Source organism: Andrographis paniculata, unplaced genomic scaffold (genome assembly GCF_009805555.1).
Source record: "Andrographis paniculata isolate CXL003 unplaced genomic scaffold, ASM980555v1 Contig66END, whole genome shotgun sequence".
In the NCBI taxonomy this organism is placed as follows: Eukaryota; Viridiplantae; Streptophyta; class Magnoliopsida; order Lamiales; family Acanthaceae; genus Andrographis; species Andrographis paniculata.
The window spans coordinates 4,078,902-4,093,274 of NW_026137602.1; the positions used below are offsets into that span (position 1 = coordinate 4,078,902).

The 14,373-nt window shown below is 32.7% G+C and overlaps 1 protein-coding gene across 4 annotated transcripts; it reads left to right on the forward strand.

The window, feature by feature from the left end:
• The first annotated feature begins 1,085 nt into the window (after positions 1–1,085).
• Positions 1,086–6,147, forward strand: LOC127262783 (uncharacterized). 4 transcript variants are annotated; one of them, XM_051291600.1, is made up of 14 exons: positions 1,086–1,332; positions 2,005–2,142; positions 2,212–2,333; positions 2,734–2,793; positions 3,502–3,621; positions 3,696–3,815; positions 3,928–4,069; positions 4,167–4,337; positions 4,427–4,559; positions 4,727–4,822; positions 4,916–5,092; positions 5,612–5,680; positions 5,786–5,841; positions 5,976–6,147. In XM_051291600.1, exons 1-9 carry the CDS (start codon positions 1,270–1,272, stop codon positions 4,544–4,546), a joined length of 1,056 nt encoding a protein of 351 aa, XP_051147557.1. In that variant the 5' UTR covers positions 1,086–1,269; the 3' UTR covers positions 4,547–4,559; positions 4,727–4,822; positions 4,916–5,092; positions 5,612–5,680; positions 5,786–5,841; positions 5,976–6,147. The 4 variants fall into 4 exon arrangements, with proteins under 4 accessions (XP_051147557.1, XP_051147555.1, XP_051147554.1 ...); XM_051291598.1 differs by having other exon boundaries at positions 4,427–4,542; positions 5,612–5,696; XM_051291597.1 differs by having other exon boundaries at positions 4,427–4,542.
• The last annotated feature ends 8,226 nt before the right edge of the window (positions 6,148–14,373 follow it).

Here is a 14,373-nt window from a genome sequence, read left to right on the forward strand (position 1 = left end):
AATTTTTTCCCATATATATACGAGTAATAAGATAATAAAATTGATGAAATATAGGTTGACAGAGCCTAACTTCATATATTTTAGGGAAACTTCATATATTTTAGGGATTCTTGTATTGGTAACAAAATATTTACTTCAATATTATATCAAATAAAAAATAGTTAATATAATATTTTATTACACACATTAGATTAACTATTCAAACTAATTAACTATATAAATTAAAATTTCTTAAACTACGTGCCCAAAAAATTGGACTATTTTCGCGGAACGGATGGAGTATATATATATATATTTAACAAGGGGCTTTAATTCTAACAACATCAATTGTTTGGAGTTTTATTCTAATTTCTAAATGTAGAGTTTGAATAGTTAGTTAAAATAACAAATAATCCAATAATCAAATACTTTATACATTAGTTATTTATTAAATTTACCAATAAAGATAAACAATAGTTTTAGCGCATAAATAATAACATTATACCAAAAATTATATAAACTAATAATATTATAAAAATATTTTATATTTTATAATTTATAATTTTTAATATTAATTAAACTATTTAGTTATTTTAATTTTAAACTATAATTATTTTTACCAGTGCACTTCTTAATTACTTATTAATTATATTTTATGTAAATTCTCGTATCAACGATAATATACTCATATTACATGATAAAAAAAAAGTAAAACATTAGTATTATAGATATAATTATATACTAATTTTTAATTTACTAAAAAATTATTATAATTAAATTTGGTTAAAAAAATTAATTAAAATTATTTCAAAATATATAATATAATTTTAATATATATTAATATTTATTTGATATAATTTAAAATAAAATAAATAAATATTAAAATTTTGAAAGATGTTATTAGATTTCTAATAAAATATTTAAATAGTATAATAGATAATTAAATAATTTTCTTTTTATAAAATCATTCCCCTTCAAATTCCCCCAAATTATAAAAAATAAAATAAAATAAAAGAAATTGACTCCCCTAAACCCTAAACTCCCCTCCCATCCCTTCCCCTCTAAAAATTTTTGAACCAAACATACAAAATTTTATAATTCCCTTCCCTCCCCTCTAAAAATTTTTGAACCAAACATACAAAATTTTATAATTCCCTTCCCTCCCCTCTCTTCCTAAACCCTCAAACCGAACAGGGGCCAGGGGACATACCTGAGGATCTGTGTTCCGCTACCTAACGCTGCCGGAGATATGCAATTGGCGCAGCGCATTCCACGGCGCCGCTTCGTCGGATGCGGTTTGGGAATCCAAGCTTCCATGTGATTACCACCAGCTGCTCGATTTCCTCTGTTTCTGTAAGAAGAATCCTTCTGTTCGAAGAGAGAAACAAGACACGTTAATTAATTTCCGATGCATCTCGGTTACTTTTCGTCCTTATATGCATAATTTTTGCTTTCTCTTTTTGTCACATTTGTGGATCGATGGTTTGATTATCTTCCTCCATGATTCAATCAGTTGATCCTGGTTTATTTGCCCTGTTGAAATTTGTCTGGCTTTGTTTTTGGTTTTTCCTTACTCAACTCTGTTTAAATTAGGTTTTAGGTTAATACGATTTGAAGTTGGTAGATTAATTCCTTCTTATTAATTAAATTGCATAGTGTTTTGTGTAGTATTTTCTGAAAGTGAACAAACCCTAAGACAAAGTGGTTGTTTACTGTGAATTTTACTAAGAGCATTCACTGATGCCTCTGAAAATGCATACAACTAGATAACAAACGTCATTACAGAGCAAGTATTTGTTCAACTTCTAATGTGGGAAAACATGGCCTCTATAGTGAAATGTGTGAAATAATTGTTATATTTCAAAAAGTGGGAAGAAAAAAAGAAAAAAGACACAACATGAACCCATCCTTAAGGCTGAACAAATGTACAAAATACATTATTGGCTCTCAATTTCTCATCCAACAATCGCACTTGTATCCATTGCTGTTGCAAGTTAATTTGTCTTGATTTCGATTGCTTTGCAGGTGTCTTGTTCTCTGTGCAGTGAAACAATGGACCGCGACATTTTAGATGTACCCAAAGGAGAGAATTGTCCACAGAGGATTGTGACATGTGAATATTGCGAGTTTTCTCTGCCTGCTATTGATTTATTGGAGCACCAGGTAGTAAATTGATATAACAACTTAGGTATCTTTAACTTAAGCTGACGTGCTTCTCATTTATTATGCCAGGGAGTATGTTGGAACCGAACAGAATTATGTCATATGTGCCATAAATACGTGAGATTTCGAGAGTGTTATGGTCATGAAAGCAGATGCAGTAGTGTTGTTAACAACGTTGCTGAATCTTCAAGGTAAGTAGTATCATTATCAGTAGATCATTTACGTAATTTAATGATATGGGTTTTACTAAAGAAGATTATCCACGCGAACACTTTGTTAGTAAAATAAGTTAGCTTCCATTATCAGTATGTTGGAACCGAACATAATTATGTCATATGTGCCATAAATACGTGAGATTTCGAGAATGTTATGGTCATGAAAGCAGATGCAGTAGCGTTGTTAACAACGTTGCTGAATCTTCAAGGTAAGTAGTATCATTATCAGTAGATCATTTAAGTAATTTAATGATATGGGTTTTACTAAAGAAGATTATCCACGCGAACACTCTGTTAGTAAAATAAGTTAGCTTCCACTACACACACAATGTCTCAATGAAAGCTATACATGTCTTGTTATGGCTTTATTTTTCAGGTTTTGGGACCTTAATTGGAGTGAAGCAGGGAGCCACAAAACAAGAGGACATTTCGACACGTATGTTTTTATTTATGCTGCCTCTCTATTTTCTCTCCAAATGCATCTGCATAACATGTAATGTAGTAATTCTTTTCAATAGGTGTGATCCTTTTAGGTTTGGTTTTGTATTTGAGAATAGTAAAAATTTGAATTGGAACATTGTTTGGTTTAAATTGATATTTAAATGAGATATTGATATTTTTAGTAATATGTTACATGAAAATAGATATTTGAATTGGTTATTTTTGGGGAGGGGGGAGGGGTATTTGATGAAGTATACAAAACCATGTTTAGACCTTACAGAAATATAAAGCGGAATGTGTTTATTTAAAGTTTGGATTTGGGTGGAAGTTTGACTATAGGAAAAACTTTGATTGAATCAACGCTAACATAATGTTTTGAATAATACAAATAATATTTTATGTAATATATTAAATAAAAAAACAGGTGTTTTGTTTGATTATTTGGTAGAAATTTAGAAAATAGTTTGATAAATGATGTCAAACCAAAACCAAGCGGTGAAGTAACAGAACTTGAATTCATCAACATTTTGGAACTGTCTCTGCATTAATTGCATAAACCCTTGGGAATGTACTAATGGTTAGATGCTACTTAATAAACGTGTATACTTTTAAATATAATGTATATTAATTTCTAACCATGTTGAAATTTGAATATTTAATACAGAAATATAGCATAACAAGGTGGAAAATTTATGCTATGTAGGATTGAAGGAACAAGTGTGAAAGTAATTGTTGAAAATGAGGAGCAAGTAGAACTTTCATTCACAAGAACATGGGATCCTTCACTTGAAGGAAAGCAATCTCCTTTGCGAATAGACAGAAGGTTCTATCTACCTTACCTAGTTTAGTTTGTCCATTTGGATCAAAGGACGAAATCTTACCATGTCGATTTTTTAGGTTTGTGATGCTTCATGGCTCCCCAGGATTCCACTCTTACGCTATTTTCGAGCATTTGGAAGACTTCCCTGGTTTCAACCTTAACACCACCCGAATCGCGTGCATGCTCAATAAAGACCTGTAAGAATCTCTTTACTACAATAACATTGCATTGTTGTTTTATCGTGGCAAGTTATCCTTCCATTTTCCAATTGGTTAGGCAAGATATTTAGATGACTGTAGGTTTTACCAGGTTTCATTACATGGCAATATCAGATAACAGGCAAAGATACATGCCCAGGCCGGAAGATCGACTGCCTCCTAGAGGTCAAGAACTGGAGTACCCTGAAGCCGTGCTTCTTGTTGATCCTGTCGACCTGGAATTTAAAGGAGAAGTACACTGAGATTACTACTTCCTTAAAAATACTGCTGAAGAATGTGTTTTCTTTATACCTTTAACTTGTCTTCTTCGTTGATCTTTTTCATGTGCAGGTGGATGACAAATACCATTACTCAATTGAGAACAAAGATAATAAGGTGCATGGGTGGATAAGCTCCGATCCACCGTTGGGGCTCTGGCAAATTGCGCCGAGCAATGAATATCGAAATGCAGGACCTTTGAAACAAGACTTGACCTCTCATGTGAACCCGACCACCCTTGCGGTAAGCACCTGTCGGCTGTTGGAGCTGACTTCCTCTCTCGTGATTTTTACCAAAAACTTTCTGTGGATGCAATCTGATTTTCGTACCAGATATTCGTCACATCTCATTATGCGGGAGAGGATCTTCTACTCAAATTTCAACCTGGCGAAATATGGAAGAAAGTGTTCGGACCAGTTTTTATCCATCTCAATTCTGCTCCGGACCGGTAAGCTGTTAGAACAGGTAAGCTGTTCGGACCAGTTTTTATCCATCTCAATATCTTCTACTCTTTGGAATAATGCCAAAGAACAGGTAAGCTGTTAGAGTTTGCACAAATGTACAAGAGAAGTGCTATATATTCATTTTTTCCCCTTTTGGGTAAATCTAAAGAAGCCGCATTATTGAAGCAGAACAAATATTATGAATGTTCTTCAAAAGGGCAGTAATAGTTGAAGAGGTTCACCATGAAGACAATGGAACTAAGAAGGCAAATCGAGATATGACAGGTATTGATTTTTTTATTTCAATATCTATAGAAATGATCTACAACTAAGTCACAACAAAAACATAGATTAACACAGATGCTTTTGGCGTCTCAGTCTGGTTCCCCTGGAGTTCGGAAATCTCACTCTGGTTCGCGCCAATCCCTTCACGGAAATTCTTACCCGGGCGATCGTGATGGCGTAAGCACGTCGCAAGTCAGCTATCATACCGGTTATTGCATTTTGCACCAATAATTCACCAAAAGCAAAAAATAATAGACAAATAGGCAAAAGGTTTGATTTGTTCTCTTTGGCTCCATAAAACTATTTTCTGCTATTTCTTCTCATTTGGTTTATTGGTTTTTACTATTTAGAATTTAGGATTTGCAAGTTAAACATCTTATGTATGTAATCAGTGGCAAATAACACTAAATGATTTGCGGTTGAACTGGTTGTATGCTTTGGTGCTTATGTTCGACAATATTTGTTGTCTCAAAATTGCAACGAGATTGAATTTTTAGTTGTTCTAAAATAAAGAATGGAAAAAGTTACATATCTTCCATTATGTATTGAGCCAAAAACACTTGCTTGGTTCCTTTATCCTGTAAACATGATCTCATTATAAATTTTGATTATATATGCACAATCATTAAGCAATTTTGGACTTCTCATTATGACACTAACTGAATGTATGTATCTCCAACTGTATTGATTGATTTACTTCCAGTTGTTCGTATTTGTTTTCTATTAATCCACTAATGGCTTCATTATGGGACAAAGGGCGTGCTTTTATAAACATATTATATTGTGCAGAAATAAAATTCTTGTGTGGAGATTGCATTTACAATGGAAGAAGCGTGGGATTATACAATTCTTGATGAAGTAGGTTTAATGTTTTGTACGTCATGCCCTTGGTTTTGTATGCAACAAGTACTAATTCCATATGAGTTCAAGTACTAATTTTGTACTCTTCCATTTTGAATGCAGAATTCTATTAGGGGCAGCTTACATTAATCAGGTGAGCATATCAACGAGGCATTTGGGTAAGTGTATTTTCCAAACTAATGTTTAATACCCTATGCATTGAGATTTGGTTGTATATTTTTACATTAATTTTTCTTTTAATCTTTTTTATTTTATTTTATTTATTTTTATTTTACCTTATGCATTGTTGCAGATTGAGTTTTTAGGTGTGTTGCTACATCACAAGCAAGTCATCATTCGTTCTCTTCCTTAACCAACCATTTATATATAATATATATGTTTAGCTTTTGTTGATTTTATACTCTTCATTTCCTTGTACTACAGTCTATGAGATTTGGAAATTAAGTATTTATTTTACGGATCCATTTTTGGGTTGATGCGATGAGCGACCATAAATATATGTGATAGGTTTAGATTTATTTTTGTCGCTCCTATGGTGTCTATACTTGCTAATATGAAGTTTTCTATTTGATAAAAATAATATATTTGAAGTCACTTAACTCACTTTGTAGTCGATGTTGAAAATTTTGCTTGTGCTATTCTGTAATTTCTCTAGCATGTGAATCTTTTCATTTGTTCTATATATTAGGATATCTATTAGGTGTCTATTGAAATTTTGATGGCCCAACTCTTACAAGAATAAGTGGAACCCGGGCAGTTTCTATTCCTTTACATTGCTCGACATTGTTGATTTATTACATGTTTTTAGACAATATTATTGATTTAGGTCCTACATATATCATTCAACTTGTGTTTATAGAATATTTAGTCTTGGTTTGGATTGTGATTGCACACGTGCATAGATATTTAGTGCCATTTAAGAGATCAGCATAACACCAAAAGTCGTAAATATGCAACATATTTTTTATAACAAGATCTGAATATTGGTATCAAGCACCAAAAATACTTTATCCAACACAGTTGTACCTATATTGAGAAAAATATGCTTACCTGCAAATTAATTGCCCAGTAATTTTTGTTAAAAACTTATTTATATATTAGTTGTAATTTTATTTAAAATTGGCCATGTTTAAGCGTTGTCTTTATTATGTGGGGTTGATAAATCCAATTTTTGTCTTTAAATCCTTGAATGGTACATGGGTGAAGGTTACATAATGTATATATAGAAAAACCCTAGGGATGTCACAAAATAGGTGCAAAGATACTGAAGAGCAAATCCAGGAACTGTGAGCTTAGATTTGTACATGATCTCACTCATAAGATTATGTGTATTCTTTAATTAAGTTGTCTATGCTATTTGTGTTTTAGCTTTTTTTATTTTTGGACCCTACTTTATTCTCATTTCGGGAAATTGAAATTTTATTGTTTGTATTAGTGAAGGATGTCCAAGCCAGCAACATACTTCTTGATGATAAATATGAAGTTAAGTTGGGAAGCCTCGGTGAGGTTTGTCCTCAAGAAAGTGAAACTCATCAAAGGAGGATCTCAAAGTTGCTCCGTTTGCCCAGTAAGTAATTTCTTGCAACTAAATCGAAGGTCAATAAAACTTTCATTCTAGTTGAATAAGGGCACTACCTATATAGGCTTGCAATATAATTACAGTTCTAAAATTCTAGTATTCATGTGTATGTATGTGTGAATATTAATATGTTGTCCAATAATTGTTGAACATATTTCCATAAGGCAAAAGGGTCAAATTTTATTTAAAACGTTGAAAATAGTTGTCATGTTGTGCTAATAATTTTCTCACGGGCATTTGTTTCTTCCCCTTATATTATGCTGGCACATTAAAGATGATATGAACAGATTGTTTGCAAGCTGGTATTAAGTAGTCTTAGTTTAGAAAATTTGATAAATTGTATTTCGTAATAATAATGCTTTGTGCAATTTCATAATAACAGTTATATGAAGGACCAGTGGAAACATGATTTGTGTTTTTTTTTACTTAATCTCTTAATTTCAGGAGGTATATGTGAAAGCATTGGGAAAAGGGTTATTGTTGCACCATTGCACCATATCGGCGGATTTTAAGGAAAAGACTTCAGCATATCGGTGGATGCAAATTTTAAGGTATCTCGCTTCCATTATTTGAGAAGTTAACATCATATTTAAAAAAAAATTGTGACAATTTCAGGCTGGTATTACTCCCTAAGCCACGCAAAAAATTAGTGCATTTTTTGCGAGGGAGAGAGTAATATTTTTTGGGCTAGATTAGGCCGTTTTAAAATTCAAGCCCGATAGACCCGGCTTGATTTTGAATTGGGCTTGAAAACCAAAACCCACGCATGGCCCGGTTTCAAAATATACCGGGCCAGGCCAGGCTAGCCCATATTTTAATTATACCGGGCCAGACCAGCCTAGATATTGTAATCGAGATCGAAGGATCTTTGCGGATCCCCTCGTCTCCACATAAGCTTTACCTACAAATTAAAAAAAATTAAAAATAAGTTAGTATAAAATATAGAAACAAAATTAATGCATGCATGTCCCGGGACTGACGTAAAAATAAATCAATTTCTATATGCAAGATGCTAAATTAAATTAAATGCATAAATGTAAAAGGAAAGGGACGAATTGCTCCCTATGATGTATTCGGTCGTCCTATCATTTGGCCGCTCCCTCTCGTATGCATCTAAAAGGATTTAAAATAGATATTAGTATATATGTATAGGAAACAAAAAAATAAAATTAAAATCACTTACCTTGGATTTGAAATCGAGATCGAAGGATCTTTGGGGATGCCCTCGTCTCCATATAAGCTTTACCTACAAAAAAAAAACACTTAAAAATAAGTTAGTATAAAATATAGAAACAAAATTAATGCATGCATGTCCCGGGACTGACGTAAAAATAAATCTATTTCTATATGCAAGATGCGAAATTAAATTAAATGCATAAATGTAAAAGAAAAGGGACGAATTGCTCCCTATGATGTATTCGGTCGTCCTATCATGCGGCCGCTCCCTCTCGTATGCATCTAAAAAGATTAAAAATAGATATTAGTTTATATGTATAGGAAACAACAAAATAATATTAAAATCACTTACCTTGGATTTGAAATCGAGATCGAAGGATCTTTGCGGATGCCCTCGTCTCCACATAAGCTTTACCTACAAAAAAAAAGCACTTAAAAATAAGTTAGTATAAAATATAGAAACAAAATTAATGCATGCATGTCCCGGGACTGACGTAAAAATAAATCTATTTCTATATGCAAGATGCGAAATTAAATTAAATGCATAAATGTAAATGGAAAGGGACAATTGCTCCTTATGATGTATTCGGTCGTCCTATCATGCGGCCGCTCCCTCTCGTATGCATCTAAAAAGATTAAAAATAGATATTAGTATATATGTATAGGAAACAACAAAATAATACTAAAATCACTTACCTTGGATTTGAATTCGAGATCGAAGGATCTTTGCGGATGCCCTCGTCTCCACATAAGCTTTACCTACAAAAAAAAAAGCACTTAAAAATAAGTTAGTATAAAATATAGAAACAAAATTAATGCATGCATGTCCCGGGACTGACGTAAAAATAAATCTATTTCTATATGCAAGATGCGAAATTAAATTAAATGCATAAATGTAAAAGGAAAGGGACGAATTGCTCCCTATGATGTATTCGGTCGTCCTATCATGCGGCCGCTCCCTCTCGTATGCATCTAAAAAATTTAAAATGGATATTAGTATATATGTATAGGAAACAACAAAATAATATTAAAATCACTTACCTTGGATTTGAAATCGAGATCGAAGGATCTTTGCGGATGCCCTCGTCTCCACATAAGCTTTACCTACAAAAAAAAAGCACTTAAAAATAAGTTAGTATAAAATATAGAAAAAAAATTAATGCATGCATGTCCCGGGACTGACGTAAAAATAAATCTATTTCTATATGCAAGATGCGAAATTAAATTAAATGCATAAATGTAAAAGGAAAGGGACGAATTGCTCCCTATGATGTATTCGGTCGTCCTATCATGCGGCCGCTCCCTCTCGTATGCATCTAAAAAGATTTAAAATAGATATTAGTATATATGTATAGGAAACAACAAAATAATATTAAAATCACTTACCTTGGATTTGAAATCGAGATCGAAGGATCTTTGCGGATGCCCTCGTCTCCACATAAGCTTTACCTACAAAAAAAAAACACTTAAAAATAAGTTAGTATAAAATATAGAAACAAAATTAATGCATGCATGTCCCGGGACTGACGTAAAAATAAATCTATTTCTATATGCAAGATGCGAAATTAAATTAAATGCATAAATGTTAAAGGAAAGGGACGAATTGCTCCCTATGATGTATTCGGTCGTCCTATCATGCGGCCGCTCCCTCTCGTATGCATCTAAAAAATTTAAAATATATATTAGTATATATGTATAGGAAACAACAAAATAATATTAAAATCACTTACCTTGGATTTGAAATCGAGATCGAAGGATCTTTGCGGATGCCCTCGTCTCCACAAAAGCTTTACCTACAAAAAAAAAAGCACTTAAAAATAAGTTAGTATAAAATATAGAAAAAAGAATTAATGCATGCATGTCCCGGGACTGACGTAAAAATAAATCTATTTCTATATGCAATATGCGAAATTAAATTAAATGCATAAATGTAAAAGGAAAGGGACGAATGCTCCCTATGATGTATTCGGTCGTCCTATCATGCGGCCGCTCCCTCTCGTATGCATCTAAAAAGATTTAAAATAGATATTAGTATATATGTATAGGAAACAACAAAATAATACTAAAATCACTTACCTTGGATTTGAAATCGAGATCGAAGGATCTTTGCGGATGCCCTCGTCTCCACATAAGCTTTACCTACAAAAAAAAAAAAACCCTTAAAAATAAGTTAGTATAAAATATATAAAAAAATTAATGCATGCATGTCCCGGGACTGACGTAAAAATAAATCTATTTCTATATGCAAGATGCGAAATTAAATTAAATGCATAAATGTAAAAGGAAATGGACGAATTGCTCCCTATGATGTATTCGGTCGTCCTATCATGCGGCCGCTCCCTCTCGTATGCATCTAAAAAGATTTAAAATATATTAGTATATATGTATAGGAAACAACAAAATAATATTAAAATCACTTACCTTGGATTTGAAATCGAGATCGAAGGATCTTTGCGGATGCCCTCGTCTCCACATAAGCTTTACCTACAAAAAAAAAGCACTTAAAAATAAGTTATTATAAAATATAAAAACAAAATTAATGCATGCATGTCCCGGGACTGACGTAAAAATAAATCTATTTCTATATGCAAGATGCGAAATTGAATTAAATGCATAAATGTAAAAGGAAATGGACGAATTGCTCCCTATGATGTATTCGGTCGTCCTATCATGCGGCCGCTCCCTCTCGTATGCATCTAAAAAGATTTAAAATAGATATTAGTATATATGTATAGGAAACAACAAAATAATATTAAAATCACTTACCTTGGATTTGAAATCGAGATCGAAGGATCTTTGCGGATGCCCTCGTCTCCACATAAGCTTTACCTACAAAAAAAAAGCACTTAAAAATAAGTTAGTATAAAATATAGAAACAAAATTAATGCATGCATGTCCCGGGACTGACGTAAAATAAATCTATTTCTATATGCAAGATGCGAAATTAAATTAAATGCATAAATGTAAAAGGAAAGGGACGAATTGCTCCCTATGATGTATTCGGTCGTCCTATCATGCGGCCGCTCCCTCTCGTATGCATCTAAAAAGATTTAAAATAGATATTAGTATATATGTATAGGAAACAACAAATAATATTAAAATCACTTACCTTGGATTTGAAATCGAGATCGAAGGATCTTTGCGGATGCCCTCGTCTCCACATAAGCTTTACCTACAAAAAAAAAGCACTTAAAAATAAGTTAGTATAAAATATAGAAACAAAATTAATGCATGCATGTCCCGGGACTGACGTAAAAATAAATCTATTTCTATATGCAAGATGCGAAATTAAATTAAATGCATAAATGTAAAAGGAAAGGGACGAATTGCTCCCTATGATGTATTCGGTCGTCCTATCATGCGGCCGCTCCCTCTCGTATGCATCTAAAAAGATTTAAAATAGATATTAGTATTTATATGTATAGGAAACAACAAAATAATATTAAAATCACTTACCTTGGATTTGAAATCGAGATCGAAGGATCTTTGCGGATGCCCTCGTCTCCACATAAGCTTTACCTACAAAAAAAAAAGCACTTAAAAAGAAGTTAGTATAAAATATAGAAACAAAATTAATGCATGCATGTCCCGGGACTGACGTAAAAATAAATCTATTTCTATATGCAAGATGCGAAATTAAATTAAATGCATAAATGTAAAAGGAAAGGGACGAATTGCTCCCTATGATGGTCCGTTCCGGCGGCCGCTTCCTCTCGTATGCATCTAAAAAGATTTAAAATAGATATTAGTATATATGTATAGGAAACAACAAAATAATATTAAAATCACTTACCTTGGATTTGAAATCGAGATCGAAGGATCTTTGCGGATGCCCTCGTCTCCACATAAGCTTTACCTACAAAAAAAAAGCACTTAAAAAGAAGTTAGTATAAAATATAGAAACAAAATTAATGCATGCATGTCCCGGGACTGACGTAAAAATAAATCTATTTCTATATGCAAGATGCGAAATTAAATTAAATGCATAAATGTAAAAGGAAAGGGACGAATTGCTCCCTATGATGTATTCGGTCGTCCTATCATGCGGCCGCTCCCTCTCGTATGCATCTAAAAAGATTTAAAATAGATATTAGTTATATGTATAGGAAACAACAAAATAATATTAAAATCACTTACCTTGGATTTGAAATCGAGATCGAAGGATCTTTGCGGATGCCCTCGTCTCCACATAAGCTTTACCTACAAAAAAAAAAGCACTTAAAAATAAGTTAGTATAAAATATAGAAACAAAATTAATGCATGCATGTCCCGGGACTGACGTAAAAATAAATCTATTTCTATATGCAAGATGCGAAATTAAATTAAATGCATAAATGTAAAAGGAAAGGGACGAATTGCTCCCTATGATGTATTCGGTCGTCCTATCATGCGGCCGCTCCCTCTCGTATGCATCTAAAAGATTTAAAATAGATATTAGTATATATGTATAGGAAACAACAAAATAATATTAAAATCACTTACCTTGGATTTGAAATCGAGATCGAAGGATCTTTGCGGATGCCCTCGTCTCCACATAAGCTTTACCTACAAAAAAAAAAAGCACTTAAAAATAAGTTAGTATAAAATATAGAAACAAAATTAATGCATGCATGTCCCGGGACTGACGTAAAAATAAATCTATTTCTATATGCAAGATGCGAAATTAAATTAAATGCATAAATGTAAAAGGAAAGGGACGAATTGCTCCCTATGATGTATTCGGTCGTCCTATCATGCGGCCGCTCCCTCTCGTATGCATCTAAAAAATTTAAAAAGATATTAGTATATATGTATAGGAAACAACAAAATAATATTAAAATCACTTACCTTGGATTTGAAATCGAGATCGAAGGATCTTTGCGGATGCCCTCGTCTCCACATAAGCTTTACCTACAAAAAAAAAAGCACTTAAAATAAGTTAGTATAAAATATAGAAACAAAATTAATGCATGCATGTCCCGGGACTGACGTAAAAATAAATCTATTTCTATATGCAAGATGCGAAATTAAATTAAATGCATAAATGTAAAAGGAAAGGGACGAATTGCTCCCTATGATGTATTCGGTCGTCCTATCATGCGGCCGCTCCCTCTCGTATGCATCTAAAAAGATTTAAAATAGATATTAGTATATATGTATAGGAAACAACAAAATAATATTAAAATCACTTACCTTGGATTTGAAATCGAGATCGAAGGATCTTTGCGGATGCCCTCGTCTCCACATAAGCTTTACCTACAAAAAAAAAAGCACTTAAAAGAAGTTAGTATAAAATATAGAAACAAAATTAATGCATGCATGTCCCGGGACTGACGTAAAAATAAATCTATTTCTATATGCAAGATGCGAAATTAAATTAAATGCATAAATGTAAAAGGAAAGGGACGAATTGCTCCCTATGATGTATTCGGTCGTCCTATCATGGCGGCCGCTCCCTCTCGTATGCATCTAAAAAATTTAAAATAGATATTAGTATATATGTATAGGAAACAACAAAATAATATTAAAATCACTTACCTTGGATTTGAAATCGAGATCGAAGGATCTTTGCGGATGCCCTCGTCTCCACATAAGCTTTACCTACAAAAAAAAAAGCACTTAAAAAGAAGTTAGTATAAAATATAGAAACAAAATTAATGCATGCATGTCCCGGGACTGACGTAAAAATAAATCTATTTCTATATGCAAGATGCGAAATTAATTAAATGCATAAATGTAAAAGGAAAGGGACGAATTGCTCCCTATGATGTATTCGGTCGTCCTATCATGCGGCCGCTCCCTCTCGTATGCATCTAAAAAGATTTAAAATAGATATTAGTATATATGTATAGGAAACAACAAAATAATATTAAAATCACTTACCTTGGATTTGAATCGAGATCGAAGGATCTTTGCGGATGCCCTCGTCTCCACATAAGCTTTACCTACAAAAAAA

Excerpts from the sequence above, each read along its gene's own strand:
- LOC127262783 (XM_051291598.1), top strand. The coding sequence starts at position 1,270 with ATGCGGTTTGGGAATCCAAGCTTCCATGTGATTACCACCAGCTGCTCG. Across the intron at positions 2,794-3,501 it reads ACAAGAGGACATTTCGACAC|GATTGAAGGAACAAGTGTGA; the intron begins GTATGTTTTTAT and ends TATGCTATGTAG. Across the intron at positions 3,816-3,927 it reads TGCATGCTCAATAAAGACCT|GTTTCATTACATGGCAATAT; the intron begins GTAAGAATCTCT and ends AGGTTTTACCAG.